This window comes from Oryctolagus cuniculus, chromosome 8, assembly GCF_964237555.1.
Source record: "Oryctolagus cuniculus chromosome 8, mOryCun1.1, whole genome shotgun sequence".
NCBI lineage: Eukaryota > Metazoa > Chordata > Mammalia > Lagomorpha > Leporidae > Oryctolagus > Oryctolagus cuniculus.
The window spans coordinates 7333596-7354115 of NC_091439.1; the positions used below are offsets into that span (position 1 = coordinate 7333596).

Genomic DNA, 20520 nt, shown 5'->3' on the forward strand with positions numbered 1-20520 from the left:
TTAAAGATAATTATAATAGTGAATAATTTAAGTCATCTTAAGTAGAAAATAATTTGCTTTATAGTCACCAGAAGTTTGTTATTGAACTAAAAGAATACAATTAATATTGTCATGTTCTGTTATAGATAGGTTTAAGCAATGAAAATCAAAGAACATAACTAGGGGCAGTTCCTTCAGCTTCCCCTTGGGACACTGACTCACTATCAGAGCATCAGTTCTAGTCTAGCTACTCCTTTTCAGATCCATCTCACTGCTAACATGCCTGGGAAGGCCGCAGAACGTGGTCCCAGTGCTTGGGGCCCGGGCTCCCACATGGGAGACCCAGTTGGAGTTCCAGGCTTCTGCCTGGCCCAGACCTGTTGGGGCCATTTGGGAAGTGAACCAGCAGATGTAAAATCCATCTCTCTCTCTCTCTACCCCTTTGAATAAATGTGGTTTTTTTTTTTAATTAAAAAAAAAAAACGTAATTTGCGCAGCTGGAGCTGTGGCTTATTGAGTAAAGCCGCCGCCCACGGTGCCGGCATCCCATTTGGGCACTGGATCAATACCCAGCTGCTCCACTTCCAATCCAGCTCTCTGCTGTGGCCTAGGAAAGCAGTAGAAGATGGTCCAAGGCCTTGTGCCCCTACACCCACATGGGAGACCCAGAGGAGGCTCCTGGCTCCCGGCTTCAGATCGGTGCAGCTCCGGCCTTTGCGGCCAACTGGGGAGTGAACCAGCAGATGGAAGACCTTTCTCTCTCTCTCTGCCTCTCCTTCTCTCTAACTCTTTCAAATAAATAAATAAATCTTAACAAAAAACCATGTAATTTGGTAGATAATTAATGTTTAAAAGAAGCAACCCTTGAATGTTATCCAGAAGACTTTGAGTTATGGGTTTCCTGTGCCTAGAATAGTCTTGGTGTTGAGTTTCTGAGAGAATATATTCATAGCCCTTCTTTTCTGAAAGTTTTAACCGTTGAAGTCTTGATACATACATTCTGATCTCATTCCTAGAGGTCCTAATCAAAGCCATCAGAATGCATTGGAGGGGGCCCTGACCCTTCCCTGTATCTGTCTACCCTCTTTGGAACATCTTTATTCATACCTTGTTGTATTGAAAGTAGAAAGGTGGCCGGCGCCGCGGCTCACTAGGCTAATCCTCCGCCTAGCGGCGCCGGCACACCAGGTTCTAGTCCCAGTCGGGGCGCCGGATTCTGTCCCGGTTGCCCCTCTTCCAGGCCAGCTCTCTGCTGTGGCCAGGGAGTGCAGTGGAGGATGGCCCAGGTGCTTGGGCCCTGCACCCCATGGGAGACCAGGAAAAGCACCTGGCTCCTGGCTCCTGCCATTGGATCAGCGTGGTGCGCCGGCCGCAGCGCGCTGGCCGCGGCGGCCATTGGAAGGTGAACCAACGGCAAAGGAAGACCTTTCTCTCTCTCTCTCTCACTGTCCACTCTGCCTGTCAAAAAAAAAAAAAAAAAAAAAAAAAAAAGAAAGAAAGAAAGTAGAAAGAGGGGCGGGCGCTGTGGCATAATGGATAAGGCTGCCACCTGCAGTGCCAGCATCCCATATGGGTGCCGGTTCATATCCTGGCTGCTCCACTTCTGATCCAGCTCTCTGCTATGACCTGGGAAAGCAGTGGAAAATGGCCCAAATCCTTGGGCTCCTGCACCCACATGGGAGACCCTGAGGAAGTTCTTGGCTCCTGGTTTCAGATCGGTGCAGCTTCGGCTGTTGCAGCCAATTGGGGAGTGATCCAGCGGATGGAAGACCTCTCTCTCTGTGCCTCTCCTTCTCTCTCTGTGTAACTCTGACTTTGAAGTAAAATAAATAAATCTTTAAAAAAAAAAAAGATAAAATAAGAAAGTAAAAAGAGAAATGATAAGGTGATAATCCATGAGAAAAAAAATGTTGCTTATGTCTAAATAGAATGTAAATTCTATTTCTTAAATTTAGTTTCTCAGCTTTCTTTCCATATGCAGTGGTTCAGTTGGCAAATGTAATAAAGGTATTGGGTCTATCAGTTACATGAACTATTATTAACTTAAAACTGAATTAGGCCGGCGCCGCGGCTCACTAGGCTAATCCTCTGCCTGCGGCGCCGGCACACCGGGTTCTAGTCCCAGTTGGGGTGCCGGATTCTGTCCCGGTTGCCCCTCTTCCAGGCCAGCTCTCTGCTGTGGCCAAGGAGTGCAGTGGAGGATGGCCCAGGTGCTTGGGCCCTGCACCCCATGGGAGACCAGGAAAAGCACCTGGCTCCTGCCATCAGATCAGCGCGGTGCACCGGCCGCAGCGCGCTGGCTATGGCAGCCATTGGAGGGTGAACCAACGGCAAAAAGGAAGACCTTTCTCTGTGTCTCTCTCTCACTGTCCACTCTGCCTGTCAAAAAAAAAAAAAAAAAACTGAATTAATAGTAACTCATTGAATATGTGTTTCCTAAGCAGCCACACAACAGAAAGAAGAAAAAAAACCACTAGGCAGGCCTAAATATTAAAAAAAAAAAAGCTTTTTGGTAAAATTAATTATAACAGACTGAATGAGTAGTATAGAAAATGATCCTTAGAGAGAAGAGAAAGCTGAATATCACATCTTTTTCACCCCTGTTTACTACCTTTCCACTCTCTGTTTCTATGAGATAGGCTGTTTTTACATTGTACATATAAATATGTTTATGCACTGTTTGTCTTTCTATACCTGCTTATTTCAATCCATGTTGTCACAAATCATAAAATTCTCTTCTTTTACAAGACTAAATAGTATTATTTTGTGAATATATACTGAATTTTCTTTATCCATTCAGCTTTTAATGGATACTTATCTTATTTCCATATCTCGGCTATTGTGAGTTATACTGAAATGAACATGGGTTTGTAGCTATCACTGTGCCATGTTTATTTCAATTCCTTTGTGTATATACTCAAATGTGGTGCCACTGGATCACATGGTAACTCTATTTTGAGTTTTTTGAGGAATCTCTGTAGTATTTCCCAAAAGGACCATACTGGTTTACATTACCGCTAACAATGTACAAAACATCATGTTATAAAAACATAGTGATCTGTGCAACTTAGCAGTCAGTGAGGAGTTTGGGAAGCTGTTCTTTCACAGTATTCAACCCATGAATTTTTCAGGGTTATGTACTCATGTGAGGTTGCAGTATAAGCAATCCTTAAAAATAATATAAATTAATGAGCAACTGATTGTTCGCACTGTGCTAACACTTTATATAGATTCTGTTTCTCATTTGATTCTCACAGCAGCCTTGAGAGTTGATGCGTATTATGCTCATTTTGAAGAAGAGGATGTGGAGAGCTTAAATCTGTTGGATTATGGTTAGAGACAATTTGGGTGAACGATATTTTATTGTCCCTTGGTTAAGTGGAACTGGAAATCATGTAATGGTTAAGAACCTGGCTCTGCAGCCTAGGCTGAGGTTTCTGTCCCAGCTAGATTACTTTATGCCCTTTACCTAGTTACATAACCTGTCTGTACCTCTAGAATGGGTTTTATAATAATAGCCAGATGGGATTGTGATTGAATGTTGGATCACTTGAAATGTATGAAGTATCTCACTCATTGTATACCTTTCATTATGTTTGCTTTATTGTTACTGTTTGTTGTATATCAATATTTTAGATGCCTTTTGTATTTTTGATAAAAACTAACTCATTACTTTTTGTCATTCAGTAATATTATGTTTCCTTATTTGATATTCATGCTTTACTGTTTAAACTTATTATTTATAGTCCTTGTTATAGCTATGCTTGTGCTGTAACTTGCTGAGCTCTTTATGAAGTGGAGTATAAAGCCCTTGAATGTAATATAAATTAAAAATATGTTATATCAAAAACTAAAGAAAGAGAGCAAGTGGGAGTGATGGAAGGAGGAACGAATATCATTATATTTTTAGATTTGTAATGGATGGAGCTGGGCCAGGCTGAAGCCAAGAGCTGAGAACGCAGTGCTGGTCTCCCACATGATGATCATGACCCAACTACTTGAGCCATTACTGCTGCCTCCTAGAGTCCATGTTGACAAGAAGCTGCAGTCAGGAGCAGAGTTGGGACTTGAACCCAGGAACTCTGATATAGGGCATGGATATCCAAGCAGCACCTGCACTGCTAGGCCAAATGCCCACCTCTGCATCTGCATCTGCATGATAAACGTTTGAATATATCTTCCATTTCTTCCAGAGTTTTAGCTTGTACATTTTCTCATTAAATATTGATCATTTACATTTTCCTGCTCATCCGTTTGTTGAGTTTTTTCAGGTTTAACTAACATAGTGTTTTGTGAAGTGTGTGTATGAATTTTAAATACACTCCTGTCTGTGATTGTGTGTTCCTCCTTTGTAGATTCTTCATTGATTCATTCGTATTTCTCCCGCCTTCCCCCACCGCCCTTCTCCTCCTGGTCCCAACCCCTGCTTGGACTCCCCCTTCACTTCCTCTTGTTTTTCCATTCTGAATTTTAGTTTTGTTTTTGATTGTATCTGTTCCAGCTTTTGTCTTCATTAGGTTTTTTTATTTTATTAAATTTTCTAGCTTTGCAAGTTAAACTCAAAGCTTACATATTTGCAATATTTTTATTGAGTAGTAACATTATTTTAGTGTTTTAATTAATACAGTGTGAAACTATTAATTTCACATTGTGTATAATTTAAATAATTTCTCACAGGTTTCACAGGAAGTCTTCCATCCCATGTTGTTAGTCCTGTGAAGCACATTTATTGGTTTAACTTAGACATTTCTTATGTAGGTGTAAAGCCTACACTTAGAATTTAGAGTGTCAGATAATGTTGCCTAACTAATTAAAATTTCTGTGAAATTTACATGTCCATGTTACCTAGTTGACCAGGTTTATTCGTAATGACCCTCTGTGTTTCTTCAGCCATTGAACAAAACCAGCTGGCCAGTTTAAATAAAGGGCCACACTTTCTCTGCAGTTAGACCTCAGAATAAATATGCTTAATATAGGTTTATTTTAAATATAATGAACAACATTGCCTAGCACTTCAGAGCATGTATTTTGGAGTTTGACTCCTACCATTGAAGCTTTGGCTTTACATTTAGCTGCTGAATGTAACCTAAGTATATCCTTGGCCACATTACTTAGACTCAGTATATTTTGTTACCTATAAATGGGCACAATAGCAGTGTCAGTTTTTTATGACTGTTGTGAGGACTGAAGGAGGAGTGAGGACTGTACCCAAAAGCACATTGAAAATCAAAATAATCACTTAATAAATGCAATGGTTATTTATGTTAGAAATAAATGTCTTAAAGTTATTTTCAATATTTGTTAAAGTATGCATAAAGATTCTGTTTCTCAAACAGATGTCAGAAACTTCTATTTCTGTGACGTTCATTCTGCTGAACTAAAGTAAAAGCCAATAAGCACTGTAGAATAATTGTCATCTTATTAATTCTGTTACCTTTCCCAACAAGTTCAGACTCCAGTTGACACTTGCAGAGCTGGGCCTTTTTAATATCCACATTCGTTTGTTGGCAGGGTTTCACCCTACTGTCAGTCTCGATAAGTCATAGGACAGATTTAATTGACAGGGCTTTAGTTAGTATGAACCAGAAACAGCCTGTTTTGCCGGGTTGGTTTATTTTTGTTGAAGCAAGCTGGGTGTCTGACAATTGTGTTTACCAGTGAATTTATTTCTTTGGTATACTCCTTACAGTTCTTAGGAGTAAGAAAACAGTCCTCATGTCCTCACAGTTTTTAAATTCCCACATGAGAATGAAAATTTTGTCTACAACACCAGACTTGTTTGTTCAACATAAAAGAACATAAATCCTCCGCGGGTCCCCAGGGGGATGTTAGAGAAAGGGAGTGATCATTATAAACCACTTAGTGCTGTGTGCTCTGTATCATGTTGCCCTGAGAAAGTGCTGTTTGATTGGCTCATAAAGTAGGCTTAGTAAATCCTGTAAATACTGATGTGGGTAATTGTGCACGTTGGAAATTAATACCTGAGAGTGTATTATAAGGATCACTGTGTCTCCAGAACCATCACCCAGGCATGTGTAGTGTTCTGGTTTTAGGGTGGTTACATTTTATGATTTCCCTTTTATCTGTCAAATGTCGCTTGGTTTTATTATCTCCCCTCCTTGGCACTGACCTACACATAAGTTTTTTGTCATTATTTTCTCTCTTCATTTCCTTCTTGATGTTTTGAGCTATGTCAGAGTTGCCCTCCAACCAACTTCTTCTGTGAACCTCAGATTCTGCAAATGGCATTGTCTCAGAAAAAAGAAACACTTCAAGTTGCTAGGGAAGATGACTGGTTTTAATGTTATTCTTTTTCCAACTTTATGAGACATTCTCAGACAAGTTAAAAGGAAATAATGAAATCAAGAGGCAAGTGGCAATTGCATTTTTTTTTTCCTTTTGCTGTTTAGAAGATAAGATAGCAACAGTGAGTCATGGGGAAACTTTCCAGGTAGATCTGTAATTGGTCTCTTTTGCAGGATCTTGAATGTGACTTAAATTAAAAAATGCTATTTTTATAACTATCAGTTTGCAAGGGGCTTAAATATTTTCTTTAGAGAGAAAAAGTTAAATGTTAATGAGTAATGATTTTATTAGCACTTTTGAATTCCACAGGCATTCTAACAATTACTGAATATAACCCTAAAACTTAATGGGGGAATAACAGGATGAATTTAGAACTATATTATTGTATTACCATAAAATTCTGGTAAATGCTTAACATATCTAATTTACTATTAAATAATTAATAACATATGCTAAATTCTGCTGTTTTATAGGCAAAGAACATAGTACTTTTTAAGACATTCATTTCTCTTAAGTTTCATGGAATGCAAACCTGTATAGAATTTTTTAAAGCAGTATGATAAATGAATGCACCCAACTTGCACGAGCATGTACAAATTCATTGCCAGATGGCTGGCTGTAAATCCAAAAATTGTTATAAAGATTAAGTTTGTTATTTCAGTGGTATCAAATTCAGTAGAAAATCTTCATCTAATAGGTAACAAGGTACAACTCACCCTTCTCTTACTTGAAGGACACTGGCTTTTGTATCAAGATATAAGTTAATATAGGTCAAGTTCAGATTTATTTGTTTGTTAATCAACTCTTAACATTTATAATCCAGATATTTCTGTCTGTGGTTAATTATTTTTAAAATGCATTTAATGAAGTTACAAATCATATGACGCATATGATGTTTCTTTTTCAACAAAAATAAAAAGAACAGAAATAAAATAACTATGTAAACTGTTAACCTGAGGTTTCCTGAATTTGATACTTTTTTCTTGGGATTCTTACTATATTAGAAAGATCATAATAGTTATTATGGGAATGCTCTCAAGAAAAATTTTGACCTGATGGGTTCTGCCCAGTCTATTTATTGAAAATCACTTCATAAATTCCAAGTTCGATGGCTAGTTTTGGGGTTTTATCTTTTTTCTATTTTTAATGATTTATTTACTTATTTGAAACACAGAGTGGCAAGGAAACAGGGAGAGACACAGAGAGAAAGATCTTCCCTTCTGTTTGCTCACTTCCCAAGTTGCAGCAGGTCCGGGGCAGGGGTGTCTGGGCCAGGCTGAAGCCAGGAACCTGGAACTCCATCCAGATCTCCCACTTGTGTGGGAGGAGCCCAGACATTTGGGACATCCTCTGCAGCTTCCCAGGTGCATTACCAGGGAGCTGCCTGGGAAGTGGAGCAGCCGGAACTTGAACTGGCGCTCCAATATGGGATTCTGGTGTTGCAAATGGCAGCTCCACCTGCTGCGCCACAACACCAGCATGGTTTCATCTTTGACCTTTCATTGGCACTTGGCACTGTTGGCTTGTTCTGCTTCTGATGGAAATCCCCCTCACCCCCACGCCTCAGCTTCTGTGCCGTCTCTCAGGGCAGTTTGCCCCTGGTCACCATGAGTGTCCCTTTTCAAAATGCGTTTGTGAAAGGCTCTTTTCTTCTGACTGATGCTTGAAATGTGGTCGTTTCTTGGAATTCCTCAAACACAGGATAATACAATGTCTGTGTTACTCCTTTCATTGAAAGCTCCAAGGGTTTTCTCAAGTGCTGCAAGGATGGCAAATGCAGGTCCTTCCAGAGGCAATAATGTCAGTAAATGAGGAGATGAGGATATTAAAAAAAAACACACACATAGAAAGCAGAGAGGAATTTCCAGAAATGAGGAAGAGTGTGCTTCTTCTAAAGCTGCTTTACTTCACCCCAGCCTGTTTCCTATGAAAGCAGGTGCTCATTTCTTCACTCACCTACTACTGATAAAGTACTTACTATGTGCTTGGCATGCAGGTGGACAAAGAGAAGAAAATACAATAAGCCATGTCTTTTGGAGCTTAACTGTTTCTCAAGATGTCAAACAAAAGCTTGTGAAGTGATGTTCAAGATCACTAGATCTTCAAAATTAAAAAAAAAAAAGATAAACGGAACTCCAGGTTCCTATACAATTCCATATTTTCTTTTAGATGTTGACTTAAAATGCTTAAAGATGCAGGACCAATTGAAACCACACCCATCTATTTGCAACATTGGCCTTATAAAATAATATTCTGCCATCATAGTCTACAATCCCAAACTGTGTTCGATTTTCCAGTTTGATCTCTGCCTACTTTTTTGTTTACCATCCTCTGTTTCTGATCGAAATGTCTGGCCGCTTCTTTCCTCTGTTGCTTCTTATGTATTGTACTTCTTGCTAGAATGTGCTTCCATTTCTCTCCCTTTTCATCCCCGGTTGGTTGATGCTCATAGATAGCCCAGTGTTAAATCCTTTGAAAGCAAATCCTAATCTCACTGTATCAAAATTCCTCTTATTCTTCCAGTACTGCACAGGATTTCTTAAATGTTCTTTTATTGGAACACTTACCGCTGTGCTGCTGAACCCCTCCCACCCTGCCCAAAGCTATAGTTTCATCTTTGCATACCAGGAGTTCAGCACAGCAGTTTGTAACAAAATCAGTGCTTTGTAAATATCTCAGAATGAGCAGTAGTTAACTCCATCCAATAGGTTTACCTTGCAAGCATGGAACAGACAGTTTTCTCTGAACTGAAGCTTTCTTTCATGTGTTAATCAGCTTGACATAAAACTTTTCATTTGGTAAAAGTCATAATTATCACACTTTGTACCAGGTATATCTGAAAGGCCTACTTTACCCCAGTGCACTCTGTACTGCCTCACAGTCAAACTCACCCTCACCTCCTGCCACACACACACCAAAACTTCTGGAATGGTTATGCTTGCTGACTTTTGCATTTGTAATTTATAACCCTGGATTTGTCATATACTATAGCAAAAACATTCTCCTTTGTATTTGGATTTGCTTATTTATTGCCCTCAAACTCCCAAGGTCATCTTAAAAGGTAGGTTGGGGGGGTGGGCAGGAGCATGCAAACTGGAGAAGAGGACAACCTTTATGCATTTTAACACATAACTGCACATTGACAATTACACTAGGAAACTAAAAGGGATGTTCAGATGTTTGATCTTTTTTTAAATAATTATTTTATTTATTTGAAAGTCCGAGTTACATGGAGAGAGAAGACAGAGAGAGAGAGGGGGGTCTTCCATTCCACTGGTTCACTCCCCAAATGATTTTTTAGGTAGAATCATTGTGAACATGACAGCCATTATACACATAGGAATTTTCAAGTTGTTTTGTCTGTGAGGCGACTAGTATAACCAGTGTTCCTACTGGTGACGTGTTTTTCCAAAAGAGTAACTCTTGGTAAAGCTCCATATGAAATGCAGCAACTTACCTCAATTTATTTGATTGTTGGATTTTATTTCTGGAAAACTTAGCTTAGACTGAAAGTGTAAAGGACATATGTGGTTATATATGACATAGTGTTGGGCTTAGGACTCCGATGAATGAGAGTGGTTTCCCCTATATGAAACACCCAGTGAAGTATCTGGAAGGCAATGGGGACATGGTGGGTGAAATACTGGTTTGGGGGACTTTCCAATGGTAAGTGTTTCTGAACCTCACCCACCACATCAGTAGTACCCTTCCCACCACCAATCATTGAGGCAACCTAAAATGCTTCTACAACTCTCTGAAAGATTCTCTCATGGGGAAATACTGTCCTAAATAAGTACCACTGTTTAAAAACCTTCCAAACCAAAGTTAGCATTTATTCAAAACAATTAGTTTTTCCTTGGTTAAGATGTGTAGCGCAAGGTAAAATAGAAGTATGTATGAAATGATCACCTTCTTCAAGGTTTTAACATCCTAACCAAGAAGATGGGCCACTTACACATATACGGTTAACATTTAAAATGTTTGTTTATCCAAAAGAGAAAGATGACTGAGAGCGGGGCATACCCAGGACTGTGTAAAGTGAAATGTGAAAGGTGTGTACATAATGAAGTGACTCTGGAAGGCTGGAGTCACAGCTGCGGATAAAATAACTGTGGTAAAGTAACGGATGCTAACAGTAGAAATTAAAACTGGACTCTCATGTCCAGCTTAAAATTTCATTGTGTAATTCATGAATTGAACATCATATATAAGGTGCTCCATACAAAACTATTGACTTTTAAAATAAATAACTGCTAAATTTCTAACTTGTTGTGGCAAAGTTAGAGAACTTTACATTGAAGACCCATTATGTCTTTCGTTGGTGACTCATTTTCAGTTGCTTCTCTTTGTTGGAATATTTAATTACACCTACCCAAATTTGGGATAACTCACTAACTGATTCATTGCTTCATTGCATTCAGAAATATGGAATTTGATTTGTCAAAACAATAGATCATGACTTTATGTCTCTTTTCCCTGACTCTTCTAGGTATGATTTTGTAGAAGTTGAAGAACCCAGTGATGGCACTGTCTTAGGACGCTGGTGTGGTTCTGGTTCTGTACCAGGAAAGCAGATTTCTAAAGGAAATCAGATCAGGATACGATTTGTATCTGATGAATATTTTCCGTCTGAACCAGGGTTCTGCATCCACTACAACATTGTCATGCCAGTAAGTACTGCTTTGAGTTCCTCTTATTTAATGAATCCTTTTGCGAGTCCTCTATTTGTTTTTTTTTTTTTTCCTCCACCTCCCTTTAAACATAAGAATCTGCAAGCCTAAAAAACAATAACCTTTCCAAAGCCTGGACTTTTTATTCTCATATAAATGTCACTGCATTACAAGTAACTTATAAATGTTGTCATTATAGATCATTAGCAATCTTGGATACCTTGTCAATATAATGAAATAAAATATTTTATAACATTTATGTGGTTATTGATTAGCATTTTAGTGTTGTTAGGAAATTACACAGGGATTTTCTCTTTAGGAAAATTTTTGTTATTTATTACTCTTAGGTAGGGATCACCGTCAAAATTTGACTCTACACTGCCATTTCTGAATGAATTTCCAGTTTGAGTCATGGTAAACAACAAACCTAATTTTAGTTTTCTAGCATATTTGAAGACCCATTTTTTATGATACTCTTGTTCTTTTGCTAAATATTCCTTTTACTTTAAAGATACAAAGTTGGTTTATCAATTCTAACAGCTTTTGGGTGGGGTGTTAGTTTTATCCATCTACAACGTCATGACATCTGCAAACATGAATGATTTCACTTCGTCTTTCCCAATTTTGATGCTCTTTAATTCTTTCTCCTCCCTAATCACTCTTGCTAACAATTCCAATACTGTATTGAATAAGAGTGGCAAAGTAGCACATTGTTGTCTTGTTCCAGATCTGAGGGGAAATGCTTTCAGCTTTTCCCCATTCTGTATGAAATTGGTTGTTGGTTTCTGATATATAGCCTTTGTAATTTTGAGAAGAGTTTTTATCAGGAAGGGGTGTTGGATCTTATCAAATGCTTTCTCTGCGTCTATTCAGATGACCATATGTTTTTTGTTCTTCATTCTGTTGATTTGATTTATGACATTTATTGATTCATGAATGTTGAACTACCCTTGCATTTCTGGGATAAATCCCACTTGATTGTGATGTATGATCTTTTGATTTGATGTGGTTTTGAATTCGATTTGCTAGTATTTTGTTGAGAATCTTTGCATCTATGTTCATCAAAGATATAGGTTTTGCAGTTTTCATGTCGTGTCTTTGATTTTGGTATCAAAGTAATGCTGGCCTCATAAAGAGTTTGGCAGAGTTCCATCTTGTTCAATATTTTGGAATAGTTTGAAGATTATTGGAGTTACTTCCTTTTTTAACATTTTGCAGAATTCGGTAGTAAAACTATCAGGTTCCAGACTTTTCCCTGATGAAAGACTTTTGATGACTGCTTCAATCTCACTGCTTGTTATGGGTCTGTTTAGGTTATCTATTCTTGGTAGGTTATACGAATACAGAAATTTATCCATTTTTGGAGGGTTTTCCAGTTTTTTAGCATATAGTAATAGTAATTTCTTTATAGTAATTTCTCTTTTTTTAAGATTTATTTATTTATTTGAAGGCAGAGTTACAAAAAGTCAGAGCCAAAGGCAGAGAGAGAGAGAGAGAAAGAGAGAGAGAGAAATTCTTCCATCTACTGCTTCACTCCACAAATGGCTACAATGGCCAGAGCTGGGCCCATCTGAAACCAGGAACCAGGAGCTTCCTCCACGTCTCCCACAGGGGTACAGGAAGCCCAAGGACTTGGGCTATACTCTGCTGCTCCCCAGGCACATTAGCAGGGAGCTGGATCGGAAGTGTAGCAGCCAGGACTCGAACCAGTGCCCATATTGGATGCTGGCACCGCAGACGGCAGCTTTACCCACTATACCACAGCACCAGCCAGCATAGTAGTTTCTTATGATCCTTTGTATTTCAGTGATGTCAGTCGTAATGTCTTCTTTTTCATCTCTGATTTTATTTAGTTGAGTTCTTACTCCTTTTTTCTTTGTTAGTCAGGCTAGAGGTTTTTCTATTTTTTTCTCTTCTAAAAAACCATTTTTTTGTTTTGCTGATATTTTGTGTGTGTGTGTGTGTGTGTGTGTTTTAGCTTCAATTTCATTTATTTCTGTTCTTATCCTAATTATTTCTTGCCTCCTGCTAATCTGGGGTTTGGTTTGTTCCTGTTTTTCTAAGTCTTCAAGATGCCTCACTGCATCTTTAATTTGAGAGGTTTCTCTTAATGTTAAGTACTTAATGCTATAAACTTCCTCTTAATACTGATTTTGCTGTGTCCCTCAGGTTTTGATATGTTGTGTTTTCATTTTCATTTATTTCGAGAAAGCTTTTGATTTCCTTTTTAATTTCTTCAGTGACCCATTGATCATTTAGTAGCATGTTGTTTAATTTCCAAGTATTGTGAGTGTTCTATTGTTCTTCTTTTCCTTTTTTGTCTGAGAAGATACATGATATTATTTCGGTCTTTAAATTTGTTGAGAATTGATTTGTGGCCTAAAATGTGTTGTATCCTAGAAAATGTTCCATGTTCTGATGAGAAGAATGTATATTCCATAGCTGATGGGTGAATAGAGTAATTTTGTGTTCTTATTTTCAAAAGCACATATAAATTTTGAAACAAATATTGTAGTGCTAGAGAACCATCAGTATTTGAGATTTATACCATTTTAGTCTAATTCATGTGTGTATTGCCCCAAAAATCTATGAGCTTATATAATCTTTTAGATTTCTTTTTACTAAAATGGCATTATTCTTTACCCAGCAAGCATTTATTTTTATATCTCTTTTTTATAAATATCGACATAATTTTTACCTTGGAAAAAATAACCATTAGATATTATCTTTAAAACAATATATTAATAAAATATACTTAATACTAGTTATCTAGATTTTCCTATTTATATTAATATTTATTGTGCTTGAATAATACTGATGACCCTTATATGCAAAGAAGTTTTGAAATTCTCACTGAAATTGAAAAATTTATATTTTACTTAATTATAATTGTGTTGTATATTAACTATATTGTTCTTATATTGTGTGTGTTATTTCAACCATTTGTGCCTATTTGTTGCACTATAAAACGACTGGAGCTGGGCTAGGCCAAAGTCAGGAGCTTCATCTGGGTCTCTGTTGGTGTCAGGAGCCCAAACATTTGGGCCATCTTCTAGATTGGAAATGGAGCAGCTAGGACATGAACTAGCTATCGGATCCTGGCATTGCAGGCAGCGGCTCAACCCGCTGCACCACAAGCCCAGCCCAGGAACACAGGTTTTATGTATCCTAATCTATGACAAAATAAGCTGAAAGCTATGATTATTTGTATTTTAAATGAGCAGCTTTCTTAAGGTTAAATCAATTTAAATATGTATAAATAGGAATCTACTATCCTGCTGCAGAATAAACCATGAAAGCTAAAATCTCTATATGCTACCACTAAGCATTTTCCTCTGGTTTTGTAACCACGTGAGTTACCTGGTTCTAGAATCCAAGGAGTCCTGTGGATTAAATGAAATATGTTCAAATAAAAACAAAGAGTATTAACAGTGCCTTGCTCAGCTCTGAACTCATTATGTTTTCTCAGGAAGTATTGAGTGCCGAGTTGATCATGCCACTCAGTTGTCCCACCTTAACTTACAATATCCTTTGCCAGGTGTATTAAAAGTCTGTACACATATATGAGATTCGGGAGCCCTGGGATGAGGTCAAAGGACCACAGGACAGGGATCCAACCACAGGGCCCACCCCTCCATTCTCTTGAATAGGGAAGAGCCTGCCAGCCACCGGCTTTGACCTGTTTTCAGAGACTTTCGTTACTGAAATAGTTTGATAAGTTGTACATGTGGAATGGGGTGGGCTGTTGTCAACCTTCCTGACTTCTGTTGAGCCACTTTCCTGTTTGTTGAGTCTGTCTCTGCTTGGTTGTAGCTAATGGAGATATGTGAGAAATAGCATAGGAGGTATTATAATTAATCTGATTATGTGTAGGAAAATGGTAGGCTTGGACGGGAAGACAGAGCATCAAGGCAGGGTCTTGCATTGTCTATTAAGTGCCACTTGGTCATTTTAATTTTGAAGTTTACTTGTGATAAAATTATTGACATATGAATTTGATTGTTTAAATGTTTAAATTGATGGTGGCAGTTAAACTGCTGTTTCTTCTCCTGTCTGTTGTGTTGGTTCCACATAGTCATGTCTCCTTACAGCCTCATTCATCCTGATCTTAATAACTACCTGCAGGAAATTTGATGAATGGAAATTTGACAAGCGGTCATGATTTGAAGCCTTGCAGAAGGCTTTGATTTATCATTGTATGTTTCCCCATGACATTCCTCCCTGTGTGCACTCCCCAGCCTTAGTAGCAGGGCAGTAATCCATCAGTCTTATCTATGTATCAGATGAGTGAAAGCCCAGAGCAAGAACCTGTGCCCCTTGGACAGCAGGCTGAGATGTTCCTGTGGCATTTGCTCAGGGGCAAGTGCCCCTCCAAGCCCCTGGACCATCTCTGATATTTGTTGTGTTCTTTTTGCTGTGGATAAACCTCACAGTAGCACACCCAATAGCTCAGGGAGGAAGGGGGAGCAGTGGGCTCACTGATGCAAACTCACCACTGCAAAATAGCACATGAGCCTCCACTGACCTCAATGGAACCTTCACTTCGTACTGATAAAAAGTTACCACAGTTCTTGGTAGTGGATTAACTGCTGGCATTACTAGGAGTGCCTAATACAATGCCACACCTATTGCAGCTGCTCATTAAGGCTTCCTAAAAATCGAGCCATTTTGCTATAGAGTTGTCTAACGCCCAGGTAGAGTGGGGCTAACTGCGCGTGTACTGTCTGTTACTTTTGTGGCTGTCACACAGTGGACAAGATTCAGAAATGAGGGAACTGGACAATCAGTTTCCTGACCCCCAGATAGTCTTCTGGTCCTGTTCTTGCTCAGTTTCCTCTTTTTTGGGGAGTAAATGAAGGGAAAATGGTGAAACATTCCCTGTTGTTTAAAAAAATCAGTACATACTTATCATTTTATAATGATTAATTTTTATAATTTAGCCTTCAATGCTTTTAATAATCAACTCAGTGCATATTTGTTTATCTGTTCATATATAGAAAAAAGATTTTAAGTGAGCTTAATTATTCTTTTTTTTTAGAAGAAATTATGGAGAAAGTTTAGTTTAACATTTTTACATTTTACAAGTAAAAAGGTAAGTCTGCTAGCTCAGTTGAGAGCATAAAAGGGTATCTGATTCAGGTCAACATTTAAAATCCCATGATTCTGATAACCATATGTCTTAGTCGTAGAGTTTTGACACATTAGTTATTATTCCCAGAAACAGTTATTGCCATGCAAGTTTTCATTAGAAATTATGTTCACCTTTGTAAGATGAGCTACCTAGTCTCTTTCTCTCAACAAATGGATAATGGAGCATATAGTTAAACAAGAGGTGGCATTATTTTGAATAAACTGAAACTGATCTAATATTTAAAGATTTTATGTATATCTTATATATACAAATATATATCAACATCCCTTTAAACGCTATTAATAGAGTATCATTTTCTTAATCCTAGGTGCATTAGAATAAGACATAAATTTCTCTTTATTTTATTATCTTAATTTGGTATTTTAGGCTAAGTTTAATTTTAAACATAACTTTAGCTTAAGGTCTTTACCTGGAGTTATAGCCAGTTGTATATTTAAAAAAAAAAAACATAGTCCTGGATTTGTTACGCCAATTTGAAATTTTAACATTTCAGTGCTATTTCAGATAATTATTTATGGAAATGGTATTTTCCTATCATGCCCCATTAATATATAATGAAAAGCAAAGCCATGCAAACTCTTGCCAAATGACTTATTTTGGGATTTTATGATTGTTCCTAAGGAGTTAATAATGTCTTTTTTTTTCCCTTTCTGCTAAAAGAGAGAGGAAAAAGGGGGGCCTGGTAGATTAGCAGTGAGAGATTGTTTGAGAAGAAATGAAGCAAAACTGAAATAAAACAGTGCGAGCTTGTTTCTGTTTGGAGGCCACACACAGTGAGAGGCCAGAACACATTTCAGATCTCTCAGAAAGAAAAGAAAATTTCTTGTTTGATTTTGTAGAAATTTATAATGGATTATATATGTTTTACTCCAGACTGCAGCATAAGCACCATTTTTTTTTTAAATGTTAAGAAACCTACAAAGGTGGAAATGAACAACTTTTCCTCTGGTATCAAAGGGCCTTATTAAAAGTTTTACTTCTCAACTTTAAATGTGAAAAAAAACTGCATATTTTTGTCAAAAGATTTTTTAAAATGATGCTTCTTTTTAAAATAAAATGTACAGATCCAAGTCTGAATTTTTGAGTAGTCTTAATGTATAGAACTTTGCTTTTTGAGTGCAGTGCTTCTGGTAATGCATTTTTTAAATAGTTCTGAGATCTGAAGTATTTCATTTTTTTCCCTCCAATCTGGTTAACACTGAAAAAAAATGATTAAACAACCGCTGGTTTCTCTGAAATAGTATTAGTGAGTATCATCTTTTAAATCATTTTAATCTAAAGTTTCTGATGAGAAGCAGTTTCTCTCTTTTTTCCTTTTGGTGAATGTATCAGTTTAGATCAAGAGAAAAAGACGTAGCCTTCAATACCAAGTAACTCCATATTTATATCTTTTCTCTATTACCACAGAGAGTAGGCAGGGAGGGGATGATGAATGAAAGGAGGAGTATTTTACCTCACAACCATTCACTAAAACATTTTCTTTTAAGTTGGTTCCAATTTGTTCTACCTTTCTTACGGTTTTACTTTAAAAGCTATGTTTAATAAATTGTACTTATTTGAATATTGCAAGCTATGCATTGGTAGCATTATACTCAGAGATTAAATTTTAATATCAAGTAGTATGTAAGTGTTACAGCCCCAAGTACGCATTTTCCTTCGGAAGGATTTTGTGAATGACTTGTCCGGAGTGAAGTCAGGATTCCCGCCATTGTGTACTAGCTCCTGTGGGGGAGTTCAGAAGGACACTGGATGCCTGAGGTGCCATTAAGGAATGCATGACTGATGGGCAAAGTGGTTATTAATTATGCAGGATATGGAGAACAAAGCAGCTCAGTGACTACCGCAGTTGGAGGAAGAGTGAGTTAGGGAGGATATTTTTTTAATCCCTTCTGGCATATGCCAGTAGGTTATTTCACTGTCAGTGTCCTGTAAAGAAAAGTCTCAACTGAATGCCAAATTTGCTTTTATGTGCAGTTTAAGAAAAACTCCAACCAACTCTAAAGTAAAGCTTCAAATTTATCAGTTCACTTTCTTAGGAGAAAAAAGAAACATACCTAAAAGAAATATACTTAGACAAATATCATAACCTAGTCATATAGCTAAAATATCAGTGACAGAATATACTCAAGATTTTTAAAAATTTTAAATTTTCATAACAAATTGTGGTGCGTTCCCATGTAATTTTATTAAACTGTTTTAATAGGTGAATATTTATATGATCTCGATATAAATTTTTTCTTTACAATTATAGGGAATTAATAAAATTTGTCTCTTAGAATTTATTATTGTATTTAGAGAATGGAAGTGGTGTTTTAGGTATGGTATATCTATAATGTATCTGAAGCACTTATTGTGTGATTACATTTTTATGAAATATAGAATATGCTTGGGTACTTATGTAAGTAATCTTGAGATAACAATATATTTTTGCATCAAGGAAATTATTCAGCTGCCCCAGAGACTAACTCAGAGCCTTTTAATATATTTTTCAGTCTAGCTTCTACCCCATAGGCAGAGTACTACCTCATAAGAAGATTGTGATATTTCTCTTCCATTTCTACCTATGCCTCTTACTCCAGTTAGCTCTGCTATTTAGGAAACAATTCTGCAGATGGCATGCTTTGTAATTAGAAAGAAAAGGTAGCCAGTACTACTGTAGAAGTGGTAAAAGTAAACCAGAGGGCCAGCGCCGCGGCTCACTAGGCTAATCCTCCGCCTTGCGGCGCCGGCACATCGGGTTCTAGTCCCGGTCGGGGCTCCGGATTCTGTCCCGGTTGCCCCTCTTCCAGGCCAGCTCTCTGCTGTGGCCCGGGAGTGCAGTGGAGGATGGCCCAAGTGCTTGGGCCCTGCACCCCATGGGAGACAAGGAGAAGCACCTGGCTCCTGCCATCGGATCAGCGCGGTGCGCTGGCTGCGGCGGCCATTGGAGGGTGAACCAATGGAAAAGGAAGACCTTTCTCTCTCTCTCTCTCTCTCTCTATCTCACTGTCCACTCTGCCTGTCAAAAAAAAAAAAAAAAAGTAAACCAGAATATTTTAAGTTGTTTTATAAAAAATTTAGACTCTTTGAAACCTTAAGACTTGATTGATTCGTATAGTACATCTTAAGCCACAAAGATTTAAAAGCTTAGATTTAGAATAGCAACCTGAACCTGATGGATAGAGAGTTGTTCTGTGTAAGTAAGTTTGGTGCACAAAGTATACATTAAATAGATCGCAATATACCCTCTATTTTTCCCTTTAAGCCTTTCAGTAAAAGTTAGTGAGGGCTATATGATAACATGTGTTGTTTTGAGAAATTCCAAGGATGTGTCAGATATTGCCATGAGTCTTTGATAGCTTGTATTGGAGGAGAATGCATGCCCGTATATGAACAGCGCGAGAGTAAGTGCCATAGTCGTATAATCCTGTAAATGATTGGAAAGTTTTAGAGAAGAAAGAGAGGTGATTGTTGAGAACAGAGATCATAGCCCTTAAATTAAAAATGTTAAAAATATAAGCAGTCAATCAGACAAAAGCACTGGGAGATCTCTAGTATAAATGTAATATCAAATATACTATAAAGATCTCTCAAGAACTTATATTAAATGCTTTTTATCGCATGTCAGAGATTACGATTCTCTTGGTCTTCAGTCATGCCCAGTTATATGCATTTTCTTCAGAGACTGTAATATAAAATGTTCTCTTGTTGGAAATTTGGGGTGTGCAATGGAGTTCCATAAAATACAAATTGAGTCAGAAAGAGTGAGTTGTATTACAAGATTTTGAAGACATTTTTTATATTCAGTCAAACGTGAATATTTTATGGAGCAGATTAGAAATCCTACATGCATTTTTAATTCCTAACTTACCCATGTTTCCTATGTTTATTTCTCAGTGTTGTGAAAGGAATGGGTTTTCTCATAAGATTAGATGCTTATATTGCAGTTTTTAGCATTTGTGTTATTGTACCAACTTTTCTAACCTTCTTATGAAAGACAATATGTTGTACAAAATGTCAATATCTGTTATGCATGGAACTGTAATGATTATTCCTTTCTTCTTTCCTCTTCAACACTAAGCTTGTAATTTGCAGATGGCATTTTCTACCATTGAGGCACAGAGTTCTAGAAAAGTCTTTCATTATACTATGTGATAAGATATTCTTAGTAAACAACACATTTACAATCATCAAGAAATGTTCTTTGGGTCAGCACCATGGCATAATGAGTTATGCCTGCCGTGCTTGCATCCCATGTAGGTGCCAGTTCAAGTCCCTGATGCTCCACTTCTGATCCAGTTCTCTGCTAATGACCTGAAAAAGCATTGAGGAAGTCTCAAGTTCTTGGGCCACTGCCACCCAAGTGAGAGACCCCGATGAAGCACCTGTCTCTTGGCTTTGGCCTAGCCCAGTCCTGGTCATTGCTGTCATCTG

General features: G+C 37.7%; 1 protein-coding gene across 1 annotated transcript in view; it reads left to right on the plus strand.

The window, feature by feature from the left end:
- Window positions 1-20520, plus strand: part of PDGFC (platelet derived growth factor C) — a 210500-nt gene that overhangs the window by 138621 nt on the left and 51359 nt on the right. Inside the window, exon 3 of the mRNA XM_002716942.5 lies at window positions 10775-10955. Within this exon, the coding sequence (XP_002716988.1) occupies window positions 10775-10955 (181 nt within the window). The remainder of the gene's footprint in view (window positions 1-10774; window positions 10956-20520) is intronic.